General features: G+C 46.9%; 1 protein-coding gene across 3 annotated transcripts in view; it reads right to left on the bottom strand.

Annotated features, from left to right (window-relative positions):
* Window positions 1–15,232, bottom strand: part of phactr2 (phosphatase and actin regulator 2) — a 189,986-nt gene extending 174,754 nt beyond the window's left edge. Inside the window, exon 1 of one of the 3 annotated variants that reach the window (XM_073050411.1) lies at window positions 15,096–15,232. In XM_073050411.1, the coding sequence (XP_072906512.1) occupies window positions 15,096–15,144 (49 nt within the window). In that variant the 5' untranslated portion in view covers window positions 15,145–15,232. The remainder of the gene's footprint in view (window positions 1–15,095) is intronic. The other 2 variants (XM_073050407.1, XM_073050409.1) reach the window with 2 other exon arrangements.
* Window positions 15,233–15,957: the final 725 nt, after the last annotated feature.

The following is a 15,957-nucleotide window of genomic DNA, read 5'->3' as shown; positions in this document are numbered from 1 at the left end:
TTTTTAACGCAAACGACACATTTCACTAAACCTTTTGATGTGCACATGATTAATAAATAAATCTGGACCTAAACTGCTAACAAATTGCTCCAAGTGCATTTGCAAGCTTTCTAACTGGTTTCATCATGGCAGGAAATGGCACTTCCACTGTACAGGAACATAAAGGGCTGCAGAGAGTAGTTATCCCAACCTGGTCTATCACGGGGACATCCCTCTGCACCATTGGGAATTCGTCAACCGAGACGCTGCCTCAAGAAGGCAATATCCATTATCAAAGGTCCCCAGCATCTGGGCCATGCCATCTTCTAACAGCTACCATGGGGCAGGAGGTACAGAAGCCTGAAGTCCCACACCACCAGGTTCAGGGACAGCTACTTTCATTTGACTGTTCATCCAGCTGCACGTCACTTATCTTTACCTCACTTCAGTAACACTGTGATCACTTTGCATCCTTAAAAAAATTGTGTATGGGGTGGCGGTGGGGTAGTGGTTAGCACAATGCTTTACAGTTCCAGCAATCATGTTCAAATCCTGCCGCTTCCTGTATGTCCTCCCCATGACTGTGTGGGTTTCCTCCGGATTCTCTGATTTCACCGTCAGTCCAAAGACATACTGCTGGGTAAGTTAATTGGTCATTGTATAATGTCCCATGATTAGGCATTGCTAAGCAGAGTGGCTCGGAGGCTTGGAAGGGCCTAGTCCACACTGTCTCTGAATAAATTAATTAATGAATCTGTTAATCTTATGAATGCTGCATATCTGATTCTCTGTGGCTGCGTTGCTGCTGTGAATAAGATTGCTTTATCGTCCCTTTGCATTGTGTGTATGGCAATAAATTCAACTTCGACTGACTTTCAACTGTTAGCAACAACTTTATCAGTTGATAACGATTTTATCGGGAGCCCAGTTCTGGTCTTGAACTTTGAGTTGGCAAAGAAGGCATGTGAATAACTCGGGAAAATGAAGATCTCCTCACTAGAGAGGCTTCGGTTGCTCATTCCAGAGAGAAAAGCCCTCGCTTGCTCAACCAGGTGGCTCTCTGATCCAGGTAAATCTTCTCTGCACCCTCTCTAAAGGTTTCTACATCCTTCCTATAATGAAACCACAACATGGTTATGTATCTGTGGAGCTGAACGAGATGCAGGAGACCTTAAGTGGATTTTTTGATCTGTACCTGCTCGGGAGATGGACACAGAGGCAAGGCAGCAGTGAGGCCGTGAACCGGATGAAGATTATAGGGAGGAGGTGTTTGCTATTTTGAGGCAAATTAGGATTGATAAATCTCCAAGGCCTGACAAAGTGTTCCCTCAAAGCTTGTGGAGAAATTGCAAGGGCCCTAGCAGAGATATTTAAAACAGGTGAGATGACACAGAACTGGAGGATAGCTAATGTTGTTCCTTTGTTTCAGAAAAGCTCTAAGAATAAACCAGGGAATTATAGGACTGTGAGTCTGATATTCCTAGTGGGTAAATTATTGGAAGGTATTCTAAGTGACTGGATATACTGTATATGTATTTGGATAGATAGGGAATGATTAGGGATAGTCAGCATGGCAGGTCATGTTTAACTAATCGTATAGAGGTTTTTCGAGGAAGTTACCAGGAAAGTTGATGAAGGCAAAGTAGTGGATGTTGTCTACATGGACTTTAACAAGGCACTTGACAAGGTCCTGCATGGGAGGTTGGTTAAGAAGGTTCATTTGTTTGGCATTCAAAATGAGATGGTAAATTGGATCAGACATTGGCCTTGTGGAAGAAGCTAGATGTGGTAGTAGAGGGTTACCTCCCTAACCAGAGGCTTCTGACTGGTCGAGTGCTGCAGGAATCGGTGCTGGGTCCTTTGTTGTGATCTGGATGATAATGTGGTTAACTGGATCTGCAACTTTGCGGATGACTCCAAGTTTGGGGGTATTTTGATAGAAAGGAAGGCCATCAAAACTTGCAGAGAAACCTGGACCAGCTGGAAAAATGGGCTGAAAATGTTTAAATAGAAGTATGAGGTATTGCATATTGGGAAGACAATCCAGGGTAGCACAATGCACAGTGAGCAGTGGGGTACTGAGGAATGTGGTAGAACAGAGGGATCTGGGAATACAGATCCATAATTCCTTGAAAGTGGCGTCACTGGTAGATAGAGTCGTAAAGAGGGGCACATTGACCTTCAAAAATCAAAGTATTGAGTACAGGAGATTGGATGTTTTGTTTGAAGTTGTACAAGATGTTGGAGTATTGTTTGTAGCTCTGGTCACCTAACTAGATAAAAATAAGATTAAAAGAGTGCAGAGGAAATTTACAAGGATGTTGCTGGGACTTGAGGACTGAAGTTATAGGGAAAGGCTAGATAGGTTAGGACTTTATCCCTTGAGACATAGGAGACTGGGTGGTGATTTGATAGAAGTATATGAAATTATGAGGGGTATAGATAGGGTAAATGCAAGAGGCTTCTTCTACCGGGGTTGGGTGAGACTAGAACGAGAGGTCACAGGTTAAGGGTGAAAAGTAAAACATTTAATGGGAACCTGAGGGGGAACTTCTTCACTCAGAAGGTGGTGAGAGTGTGGAATGAGCTGCCAGCTGAAGTGGGGGAAAAGGGTTTGATTGCAGCATTTAAGAGAAGTTTGAATAAGTACATGGATGAAAGGGGTACATAGGGCTATGGTCCAGGTGCAAGTTGATAGGACTTGGCAGAATAATAGTTTGGCACAGACTAGATGGGCCAAAAGGCCTGTTTCTATGCTGCACTGTTCTGTGACTCTAAGTCACTAGTTTGTGAGAGATGCGCTCGAGCACTTTACAGAAGTCGATAGTAATCAGGCAATTACTGCCGAGAGCCCAAGGGATTGAAGAAGCTTTCAACGATGTCAATAGCTTGCCCTCCAGAGAGCGAGAAGTTCCCATTATGAAGGAGACTAAATCCTTTGGCCCTCAGATCCTGACTCACTGCTTAGTCATTGCAACAACGCGCTGACTATTGAATCTACTTCGCTGCATTATCGGCCGGACAAAAGACGGCATCATCACAGTGGGCAGCCGCTCTCTCTGACACACAACGTTCATCTTCACTTTACTGTAGTTATGCCTGCCTGCCACAGCATTCCGCTTGTCAGAGACAAGGAACTCATCTCCACTTTTGGATATCCGGTGTCAGCTTCTATGCACTCCAGGACAAATCAAAGCTTAGTTACAGTACCAAACGTTCCCAAGCAGGCAGACAGCAGCTTAGAGACAAATCTCTCCCTCTCCCTTCTTTTCCTTTAATTTCTCCTGCATCCCTCCTTCTCTCTTTTTCCATTCCCCATTCTGGCTCCCCTCTCACCCCTTCTCTTCTCCTCACCTGCCTATCACCTCCTCCTTCCCTTTCTCCCATGGTCCACTGTCTTCTCCTATCAGATTCCTTCCTCTCCAGCCTTTACCTCTTCCGCCTATCACCGCCCACTTCTTACTCCATCCCTCTCTCCCCCACACACCCAGCTTTTCCTCACCTATCACCTGCCAGTTTGAACCCCCACCTTCTTACCCTGACATCTTCCCCCTCCCTCTCCAGTCCTGATGAAGGGTCTCGGCCCGAAATGTTGACTGTTTATTTATTTCCATAGATACTGCCTGACCTGCTGAGTTCCTCCAACACTTTGTGTGTATTGCACTTTGCTTAGATACAGACTAGTTTTGCCTCTATGCTCTCCTGTTACACACTTTCCAGGGCAGGGATAGTGGGGGTTAGAACACAGAACATACTGTAGAACAATACACTATAGAAACAGGCTCTTCGGCCCATCATGTCTGTGCTGACCATGATGATGAATTACAATAATTCCCTTCTGCCTGTGCATGATTCATATCCTCCGCCTCCTGCATATTCATGGGCCCAAGTGCTCCTTAAACATTTTTATTGAATCTGTGTCCCTTGCCCGGCAGCCCATTCCAGGCACACTCCTCGTGTAACAAAAGTTGCCCACACGTCGTCTTTAAAACTATCCCCATTCTCCATGAATGCATGTCCTCTATAATTGACATTTTTACCCTGGGCATAAAACCTCATTCTATCCTATCACTTTCATTCATTATGTGCCGTGTTGTACGACGTGGGTGATCACAGTCTTTCCATGACTGTGATTGCTCTTGGCAAATTTTTCTACAGAAGTGAATTGCCATTGCCTTCTTCTGGGCAGTGACTTTGCAGAACGGGTGGCCCCAGCCATTACCAATACTCTTCAGAGATTGTCTGCCCGGTGTCAGTGGTCACATAACCAGGACTTCTGATTTGCACCATATGCTTATACGACCATCCACCACCTGCCCCCATGGCTTCCCATGACCCTGAGTGGGTGGCTAAGCAGGTGCTACTCCTTGGCCAAGGGTGACCTGTAAGCTAGCGGAGGGAACGAGCTCCATCACCTCACCCTATCTATGCCCCTCATAATTTAATCAATTTCGATTAGGTCTCTCCCTCAGCCTCTGATGCTCAAGAGAGAACAATCAAAGTCTGTCCAACCTCTCCTTAATCCAGGCTGCATCCTGGTGAACCTCTTCCACATCCTCTCCCAAGCTCCACGTCCTTCCTGTACACACAAGGAAATCGTCAGATGCTGGAAATTCAAACAACACGCACAAAATGCTGGTGGAACACAGCAGGCCAGGCAGCATCTATAGGAAGAAGCACAGTCAATGTTTCGGGCTGAGACCCTTCATCGGAACGAAGGACCCTCCCGACGAAGGGTCTCAGCCCAAAACATCGACTGTGCTTCTTCCTATAGATGCTGCCTGGCCTGCTGCGTTCCACCAGCATTTTGTGTGTGTTGCTTATGCATCCTTCCTGTAATAGGCTGACCACAAATGCACGCAATATCCCAAGAGAGACCTAACCAAATATTTTATATAGTTGTGTCATGATTTCCTGATACTTGTACCGATCAATGAAAGCAAGCAAGACATATCCCATATTGTGGGCTCACTTTCAGGGAGCTATGAACTTTGACCCCAAGATCCCCCTGTATGTCAATGCTCATTAAGGAGCCTGGAATTAACTATACTTCTGCAGTACATTTAACCTCCCAACTCCTCACGCTGCTCCAGAATAAACTCCACCTGTCAATGACCTTGGCTCAGTCTTAATCTCTGGTCTTGCCTGTAAGGAGTTTGCACGTTCTCCCGGTGACCATCTGGATTTCACCCCACTTGCCAGAGATGTGTGGACTGGCCGGTGTGACTTATCAGAGTGGGAGATAGTAGATCTACTCCCCAGTTACATTGAAATATTGACCACCTTCTCCCTCCACAGATACTGCCAGGCCTGCTGAGTTCCTCCAGCAGAATGTTTATTGGTCCTGGGTGTCAACTCCTCTGAACATCTCTCCTGGACCCAACGTATTGATGCAATTATGAAGAAGGCAGGGCAGCGGCTATAGTTCATGAGGAGCTTGAGGAGATGTGGTATGTCAACAAAGACTAAAGCAAACTTCTACAGATGTAACGTGGAGAGCATTCAGACAGGTCGCATCACCGTCTCGTATGGAGGGACCACTGCACATGATCGGAAAAATCTGCAGGAAGTTTGTAAAGTCAGCCAGCTGCACTTGCGTAGTATCCAGGGCATCTTTATCCAGGTGCCTCAGAAAAGTAGTTTCCATCATTAAGAATCCCTCATCACCCAGGGCATGCCCTCTTCTCATTGCTACCATGAGGGAGGAGGTATAGGAGCCTGAAGACCCACACTTACTGTCTCAGGAACAGGTTACTCCTCTCCCCCATCAGATTTCCGAATGGACAATGAACCCATGAACTCTTACTGAATATTCTTCCTTTTATTCTCTCTCTCTTGTTGCACACTTATTTAATTTAATTTTCACATCTATTTCTTTTATTTTTTATTTTTATCTATTGCAATGTACTGTTACCAGAAAAAAAATTTCATGACATATGCCAGTGATACTAAACCTGATTCTGATCCGCATTCCAGCATCTCTGCTTTGGTTGTAGTGGGTTTGTCACATCAGCACAATAAGGCAGCCTCCAGCTGGCACAGCTGCTGGACATTTTGACCCGTCCTCTCTGAAGCCCAGTGCAAAATCTCTCAGGCTACAATGTGCCTTCCTCAATTCTCAAATTTAGGACCCATCTCACTTAGACCTGCATTTCTTAGAAAAGGAAACTGTATCTCAGCTGTTTGGCTATAGAATGTTTTACACCAGCCAAGAGACTTGTTAAAAATAGCCAGCTTTTGAGTTTATTAATATCAGCTATTGATATCTAATTCCAGGCTTCATCACATTAATGTGCTTTCAAAGGTACAAGAATTCTTCAAGATGCAGCAAGAGTGAGATACAGTGTTGAGAGAGGCCTGCCTTACTGCTAAACATCCACATATGCTAATTCTGCATTAATTCTGCTTTTTTTTAACTTCCCCACTTTCCCATCAACTCTATACCTGGGGGGGGGGGGGGGGGGAATTTATGGTAGCCAGTTAACCTACAGAACTGCACGTTCTTGGCAAGTGAAGGGAAACTGGCGCACCTTGGGGAAACCTCAGTACCCTGAGTAATGATCTGGTCTGTGTGAACAGTGCGCAAGACAAGCTCTTCACTGTACCTCGGCACCTGACAGTAATAAACCAATTCCAATTCCAGGTATTGTCATTGTACCTGCCTCCACTATGTCCATTGACAGTAGCCAGCTCCAGATTGACATCCTCTGTGTGAAAAACGTGCCTCATTTCAGGGTGCCAGCGAGGTGCAGTGGTCAGTGCAACTCTATTACAACTCGGGGGCCTCGGACTTCGGAGTTCAACTCCTACAGCCCCTGTGAGGAGTTTGCATGTTCTCCCCGTGACCGTGTGGGTTTCCTCTGGGTGTTCCGGAGTTCCTCCAACAGTACAAACACCTATCGGTTAGTAGGCTGGGGTTAAACAGGCTGGGCAGCACAGCTCTTCTGCACCATATCTCCAAATAAATAAAAATAAGAAATACAAAATATCGCTTTAAATTCTCCCCTCTCACATTAAACCTATACCCTACATCTCTAGACTCTGATGTGCTGGGAAAATACTCCCAACTACCTCTGTATAAACCTCTGTACAGTCAACCTTCATCCTCCTCTACACTCCAGTGAGAATATAATCTCTGTCTGTAACTACCGCCCTCTATCCCAGCCAACATCCGGCGCATCTTTCCTGAATTTGTAAACCCAAGGGATTCTATAGATGCTGGAAATTCAGAGCAACAGACACACAATGCCGCAGGAACTCAGCAGGTTCAGAGTTAGAATCGGGTTTAACATCACCAGCAAATATTGTGAAATTTGTTGCTTTGCAGCAGCAGTACATTGTAATACATGATAATAAAGATCAATAAATTATAATAAGAAATATATATATTTAAATATAAATTAAATAAGTCAAGCAAAAAAGAGGGGAAAAAGTAGTGAGGTGGTGTTCATGGGCTCAATGTCCATTCAGAAATTGGACGGTGAAGAAGCTGTCCCTGAATCACTGAGTGTGTGCCTTAAAGCTCCTGTTACCTGCTCTTTGACGGCAGTAATGAAAAGATGTCTTGTCCTGGGAGATGGGGGTCCTTAGTGATAGATACCATCTTTTTTGTGACGTCACTATTTGGAGGTGTCCTCGATGCCGGGGAGGCCAGTGCCCACGATGGAGCTGGCTGAGTTTACAACTTTCTGCAGCTTTTTCCGATCCTGTGCAGCGGCCCCTCCATACCGGACGGTGATGCAACCTGTTCGAATTATCTCCATGGTAAATCTGTAGAAATTTGCTGAAGTCGTTGGTGATATACTAATTCTCCTCATACTCTTAATGAAACATAGCCTCCGTCATGCCTTCTTCGTGGTTGTATTGCTATGTTGGAGCGCAGGCAGACCCTCTGAGATGCTGACACCCAGGAACATGAAACTGCTCATCAGTTTCATCGATGCAGCATCTATGGAGAGGAATAAACAATTGACTTCATAAGTTATTGTGTGTTAAGTGTACTACTGTGCTTTACACCTTGGTTCGAAGAAACGTTGTCTCATTTCTATATACTGTACTCTTTTCCATATGTGCTGCTGGGCCTGCTGCGTTCCTCCGACATTCCGTGTGTGTTGCTTGGATTTCTAGCATCTGCAAATTTTCTCTTGTTTGCAATAAATTCGACCTGACTTGATGTTTTGGGTTGAGACCCTGCATCGGGACTTGCCTGCATTCTCCCTGGTGCTAGTACAATGATAAAGGAGATGGTCAGTGACTTTAGGAAGTGGGGCTGAGCACCCATTCTCTCTTCTCCCCCTTCCCATCAGGCAGAAGATACAAAAACCTGAAAGCACGTACCACCAGGCTCAAGGACAGCTTCTATCCCTCTGTTACCAGACTATTGAATGGACCTCTTGCACAATAATGTGGTCTCTTGGACTCACAGTCTACCTTGTTATGATCTTGCACTTTGTTGTTTATCTGAACAGCGCTCTCTCTGCAGCTGTTACACTTTATTCTGCATTGTATTGTTTTACCTTGCTCTACCTCAATGCACTGAGTAATGATTTGATCTTTGTATGAACAGCGTGCAAGACAAGCTCTTCACTGTTTCTTGGTACCTGTGGCAATAAGAAACAATTCCATTTGCAATACTGAGAGTCCTAAAGTCAATTTTGTCTGTTATTTGAAAAATGCACAAGAAGCCTTTGAGATGGTCCCCACGCGACCAGAGTGAGGAACAGCATCAGTGGCCTGATAAGTGGAGGCATTTTTGTGCTTTCTTATCGGAGGGAAAAGAAAATCTGGCTGAATGGTGCCACAAAAACAACCTCTCACTCAACGTCAGCAAAACCAAACAGCAGATTTTCTACTGCAGGAGGGGGAAACAGGAGGATCCTGAGCCAATGCTCCATTAGGTGGAAAGGGTCAGTAACTTTAAATTCCCTGGTGTTATATCAGAAGATCTGTCCTGGGCACCTCACGTAAATGCCATCATAATGGTTGAAGTCCTGAAGAAGGGTCTCGGACTGAAATTTCAGCGGTTTATTCACTTGCAGATGCTGCCTGACCTGCTGAGTTCCTCCAGCATTTTGTTGCCTTGGATTTCCAGCATCTGCAGACCTTCTCATGTTTACAATGGCACCTCTACTTTCTTAAAAGTTTGCGTAGGTTCGGCATGTCATTTAAAACTTTGTCAAACTTCCATAGATGTGTGGTGGAGAGTGTACTGACTGACTGCATCATGGCCCGGTATGCAATCACCAATGGCCAGGAATGGAATAGTCTACAGAAAGTGGTGGAGCCCAGCCAATCGTGGGCAAAGTCCGGCCCACCATTGAGCACATTTACAAGGAGTGCTGTCATAGGAAGACAGCACACATCATCAAGGACCCCCACAATCTAGGCCATGCTCTCTTTTCGCAATGACCTTCAGGCAGAGGTACAGGAGACATGGGTCCCACACCACCAGGTTCAGGAACAGTTATCACCCCTCAACCATCAGGTCCCACACCACCAGGTTCAGGAACAGTTATCACCCCTTAACCATCAGGTCCCACACCACCGGGTTCAGGAACAGTTATCACCCCTCAACCATCAGGTCCCACACCACCAGGTTCAGGAACAGTTATCACCCCTCAACCATCAGGTCCCACACCACCAGGTTCAGGAACAGTTATCACCCCTCAACCATCAGGTCCCACACCACCGGGTTCAGGAACAGTTATCACCCCTCAACCATCAGGTCCCACACCACCGGGTTCAGGAACAGTTATCACCCCTGAACCATCAGGTCCCACACCACCGGGTTCAGGAACAGTTATCACCACTCAGCCATCAGGTCCCACACCACCGGGTTCAGCAACAGTTATCACCCCTCAACCATCAGGTCCCACACCACCAGGTTCAGGAACAGTTATCACCCCTCAACCATCAGGTCCCACACCACCGGGTTCAGGAACAGTTATCACCCCTCAACCATCAGGTCCCACACCACTGGGTTCAGGAACAGTTATCACCCCTCAACCATCAGGTCCCACACCACCGGGTTCAGGAACAGTTATCACCCCTCAACCATCAGGTCCCACACCACCGGGTTCAGGAACAGTTATCACCCCTCAACCATCAGGTCCCACACCACCGGGTTCAGCAACAGTTATCACCCCTCAACCATCAGGTCCCACACCACCGGGTTCAGGAACAGTTATCACCCCTCAACCATCAGGTCCCACACCACCGGGTTCAGGAACAGTTATCACCCCTCAACCATCAGGTCCCACACCACCGGGTTCAGCAACAGTAATCACCACTCAACCATCAGGTCCCACACCACCGGGTTCAGGAACAGTTATCACCCCTCAACCATCAGGTCCCACACCACCGGGTTCAGGAACAGTAATCACCACTCAACCATCAGGTCCCACACCATCGGGTTCAGGAACAGTTATCACCCCTCAACCATCAGGTCCCACACCATCGGGTTCAGCAACAGTTATCACCCCTCAACCATCAGGTCCCACACCACCAGGTTCAGGAACAGTTATCACCCCTCAGCCATCAGGTCCCACACCACCGGGTTCAGCAACAGTTATCACCCCTCAACCATCAGGTCCCACACCACCGGGTTCAGCAACAGTTATCACCCCTCAACCATCAGGTCCCACACCACCGGGTTCAGGAACAGTTATCACCCCTCAACCATCAGGTCCCACACCACCGGGTTCAGGAACAGTTATCACCCCTCAACCATCAGGTCCCACACCACCGGGTTCAGCAACAGTAATCACCACTCAACCATCAGGTCCCACACCACCGGGTTCAGGAACAGTTATCACCCCTCAACCATCAGGTCCCACACCACCGGGTTCAGGAACAGTTATCACCCCTCAACCATCAGGTCCCACATCACCGGGTTCAGGAACAGTTATCACCCCTCAACCATCAGGTCCCACACCACCGGGTTCAGCAACAGTTATCACCCCTCAACCATCAGGTCCCACACCACCGGGTTCAGCAACAGTTATCACCCCTCAACCATCAGGTCCCACACCACCGGGTTCAGGAACAGTTATCACCCCTCAACCATCAGGTCCCACACCACCGGGTTCAGGAACAGTTATCACCCCTCAACCATCAGGTCCCACACCACCGGGTTCAGGAACAGTTATCACCCCTCAACCATCAGGTCCCACACCACCGGGTTCAGGAACAGTTATCACCCCTCAACCATCAGGTCCCACACCACCGGGTTCAGGAACAGTTATCACCCCTCAACCATCAGGTCCCACACCACCGGGTTCAGGAACAGTTATCACCCCTCAACCATCAGGTCCCACACCACCGGGTTCAGCAACAGTTATCACCCCTCAACCATCAGGTCCCACACCACCGGGTTCAGCAACAGTTATCACCCCTCAACCATCAGGTCCCACACCACCGGGTTCAGGAACAGTTATCACCCCTCAACCATCAGGTCCCACACCACCGGGTTCAGGAACAGTTATCACCCCTCAACCATCAGGTCCCACACCACCGGGTTCAGGAACAGTTATCACCCCTCAACCATCAGGTCCCACACCACCGGGTTCAGCAACAGATATCACCCCTCAACTATCAGGCTCATGAACCAGCGTGGATAAATTCTGACACTGAAGCAACTTACAGACTCACTTTCAAGGGCTCGACAACTCATGTCCTCAGCATTATTTACCTTGCTGATTTGCAGAATTTTTCTGCCTTTACACATTGGTTGTTTGTCAGTTTTTGTTATTTACAGTTTTGCATAAATTCCATTGCTTTTCTTTATTTTCCTGTGAATGCCTGTAAGAAATTGAATCTCAGTGTGGTACATATAGGGCGACGATTAACGTACTTACTTTGATAATAAAGTTGTTCTGAACTTTGCTGGGGTGCAGAAGAACATTTTTGTACCATGATGTTGAAATTGTACAATAGACTAGTTATGCCATCTTTGCAGAAATGCCTTCAGTTTTACACATTATATTTTGAGGATGTGAAATATGAAGAGGCCTCTGCTGCTGTAGCCTATCCAGTTCAAGGTTCAACATGGTGTGCGTTCAGAGATGCTCTTCTGCACGCCACTGTAACCTGTGGTTATCTGAGCTACTGTCGCCCTCCTGTCAGCTTGAACCAGTCTGCCCATTCTCTTCTGACCTCCCTCATTCACTAGGCATCTTCACCCACAGAACTTGATATTTTTTGTTTCTAGCACCAATCTCTGTAAACTCTAGAGACAGCTGTGCATGAAAAATCAGCACTTTCTGAGAGACTCAAACCACCTCATCTGGCACCAACAATCAACGTTACTTAGATCACATATCTACACCATTTTGATGTTTGGTCTGAACAAGACCATGCCTGCATGCTTTTATGCATTGAGTTGAAGCCACGATTGGCTGATTAGATATTTGCATTAATGAGCAGGCGTTCATGAGCGGCCTATGGTTAGGCCACACTTAGACCCCCTCCAGTTCGCCTATCAGTCCTGACTAGGAGTTGAGGATGCCATCGTCTACCTGCTGATCTGTGTCTATGCCCACCTGGACAAGCCGGCGAGCACTGTGAGGGTCATGTTTTTTGACTTCTCCAGTGCGTTCAACACCATCCACCCTGCTCTGCTGGGTGAGAAGCTGACAGTGATGCAGGTGGATGCTTCCCTGGTGTCATGGATTATTGATTACCTGACTGGCAGACCACAGTACATGTGCTTGCAACACTGTGTGTCAGACAGAGTGGCCAGCAGCACTGGGGCTCCACAGGGGACTGTCCTGTCTCCCTTTCTCTTCACCATCTACACCTCGGACTTCAACTACCGCACAGAGTCTTGCCATCTTCAGAAGTTTTCTGATGACTCTGCCATAGTTGGATGCATCAGCAAGGGAGATGAGGCTGAGTACAGGGCTACGGTGGCAAACTTTGTCACATGGTACGAGCAGAATCATCTGCAGCTTAATGTGAAAAAGACTAAGGAGCTGGTGGTGGACCTGAGGAGGGCCAAGGCACGGGTGACCCCTGTTTCCATCCAAGGGGTCAGTGTGGACATGGTGGAGGATTACAAATACCTGGGGATACGAATTGACAATAAACTGGACTGGTCAAAGAACACTGAGGCTGTCTACAAGAAGGGTCAGAGCCGTCTCTACTTCCTGAGGAGACTGAGGTCCTTTAACAACTGCCGGACGATGCTGAGGATGTTCTACGAGTCTGTGGTGGCCAGTGCTATCATGTTTGTTGTTATGTGCTGGGGCAGCAGGCTGAGGGTAGCAGACACCAACAGAATCAACAAACTCATTCGTAAGGCCAGTGATGTTGTGGGGGTGGAACTGGACTCTCTGACGGTGGTGTCTGAAAAGAGGATGCTGTCCAAGTTGCATGCCATCTTGGACAATGACTCCCATCCACTCCATAATGTACTGGTTAGGCACAGGAGTACATTCAGCCAGAGACTCATTCCACCGAGATGTAACACTAAGCGTCATAGGAAGTCATTCCTGCCTGTGGCCATCAAACTTTACAACTCCTCCCTCGGTGTGTCAGACACCCTGAGCCAATAGGCTGGTCCTGGACTTAATTCCACTTGGCATGATCAACTTATTATTATTTAATTATTTATGGTTTTATATTGCTATATTGCTATATTCTTGGTTGGTGCGGCTGTAACGAAACCCAACTTCCCTCGGGATCAACAAAGTATGTCTGTCTGTCTGTCTGTACAGGTGTACCTCATAAAGTGGTCACTGAGGGTGTGTTCATTCAATTTTAGACATTATACTTCAATCAGGATGTGAAAGAAATATTTACAGGCATAGCTATAGAGAAGAGTGATTTCAGTAATAAGGTTTAACTGTCAAAATTAGTGTTCTTCTACTGGAGCTTGGCAGAGACCGATAAGATGATCACAGATAAAGAAGGCAGTCAGTATCTGTATCCCAGGGTTGAAATGTCGAATACTAGAGGGTATATATTTAAAGTGACAAGGGGTAATTTCATAGGAGATGTGAGGGCAGGTTTTTTTACACAGAGGGTGGTGGGTGCCGAGAATGAGCAGCAAGGGGTGCTGGAGGCAGAGATGATAGAGGCGTTTAAGAGTCTCATGGATGTGCAGAGAATGGAGGGATAGAGACATGGTGTTTGCAGAAGTGATTAATTTAGTTAGGCGTTTAATTGCCAGTTTAATTAGCTTAACCTTGCACTCATCATCAGCAAGAACTAATTGTGGACGTCAGGAAGGGGAAGTCCGGGGAACACACACCAGTCCTCATTGAGGGATCAGCAGTGGAAAGCGTGAGCAGTTTCAAGTTCCTGGGCGTCAACATCTCAGAGGATGTATCCTGCGCCCAACATACCGATGCAGTCACAAAGAAGGCATGCCAGTGGCTGTACAGCATTATGAGTTTGAGGAGATCTATTAAGTCACCAAAGACTCTAGATGCAGTGTGGAGAGCATTTTGACTGGTTGTCTCGCTGTCTGGTGTTGAGGCACTAATGTACAGGATAGTAAGAAGTTGCAGAAGGTCTTGTCCAGCTCTATCATGAGCACAACCCTCCGCACCTTTCGAAGGCACCTTCAAGAGGTGGCATCCATTATTAAGGAAACACACACACGCCTCTGTAGGTCTCCCTCCAAACCTTGTTGCAAAGCCTTGGCCGACTTGCCTGGATCCCTCAGCCATCCCAACATTCCAGAGGTCCTTGCATGCCAGACAAGAATTCCTGTTCCAGGCTTCTTTCCCTGAGATCTGACACGCACAGAGTGCCATTCCCGGACAGGCTGCCTCTGGATAGAGATTGGACCTTCATCCTCACCAGCCCATACGCAGAGCCTGTCCATTTCCTTCATAGATGCTGCTGGGCCTACTGAGTTCTCCTGGTGCTTTGCTTTCTGTTGCATTTGATATCTGACTGTTAAATAATAGTCTGTTTTGAACGAACACACACACACACACACACACACCTTAGAGTGGGGTTTAAATGGTAATTAAACCCATCAGCACCACTTTGAGATGTTAACCCCTTTAGCTCCGTTTCTCCATTACTGGCCCGGGAGAGGTGGTGGATGTGGAGTCGGTTGGTGGAGGGGCGACACGGTTTGAAAAATGTGATGACATTACACTCACCCTCCGAGCCGCTCAGGAAATTGCAGGAGTCCTTTGTGGAGCAGTACATGTCTGATTGTAAAACGTCTTCCTGCTCTCACTCTGTCTGCCGACCATCCACTCTCCTGCAGCGCAACTGGCCAGTACTGAGCTACTCCCCGAGGACCTCACTCCATTAAGTGATGGTAGACTCTGGGCAAAGAACCAACAGATATTTCCTTTCTCTCTCTCTCTCTCTCTCTCTGTGTTGCAACTGTTATCTTATCTGGTGTTTTGAAAGAGAGCTACACACTAATTTCTCCATTTGCCAGCCCCCCCCCCCCACCCACACCCACCCCCGGCCTTGGAGGACATCACTTTGAGAAGAAAGCAAAATCCCGTACTTGCTTGGAATCTGAAGCAAAAGCAGAGAATATTGGAAAACAGTTCAGGCAGCCTTGATGGAGGGAGGAAATGGTTAATACTTTAAATTGATGATCTGTCAAATCTCATCAGGGACACTTAAGAAATTGGGGCTATATAAAGCTCTCCCAAACCCAATTATTCCTGATTGGGTCGTATTTTGGTAAATGGATAATGAATTCTGAAGACACCATTAAGGAATCAGAATCAGGGTTATTATCACAGCCCTATGTTGGGAAATTTGCTGTTTTGTGGCAGTACAGGGCAGTACATTTAAAAATGACAATAATGTCACTTTAGTTATTATTATGTGCCGTGTCGTATGACGTGGCTGATCATGGTCTCATGACCATGACTGTTCTAGGCAAGTTTTTCTACAGAAGTGGTTTGTCATTGCCTTCTTCTGGGCAGTGTCTTTACAAGAAAGGTGACCTCAGCCATTGTCAATACTCTTCAGAGATTGGCTGCCTGGTGTCAGTGG

This window comes from Hemitrygon akajei, chromosome 7, assembly GCF_048418815.1.
Source record: "Hemitrygon akajei chromosome 7, sHemAka1.3, whole genome shotgun sequence".
NCBI lineage: Eukaryota > Metazoa > Chordata > Chondrichthyes > Myliobatiformes > Dasyatidae > Hemitrygon > Hemitrygon akajei.
The sequence above is the reverse complement of the archived record's forward strand: the minus strand, read 5'-3'. Positions and strand labels throughout refer to the sequence as shown.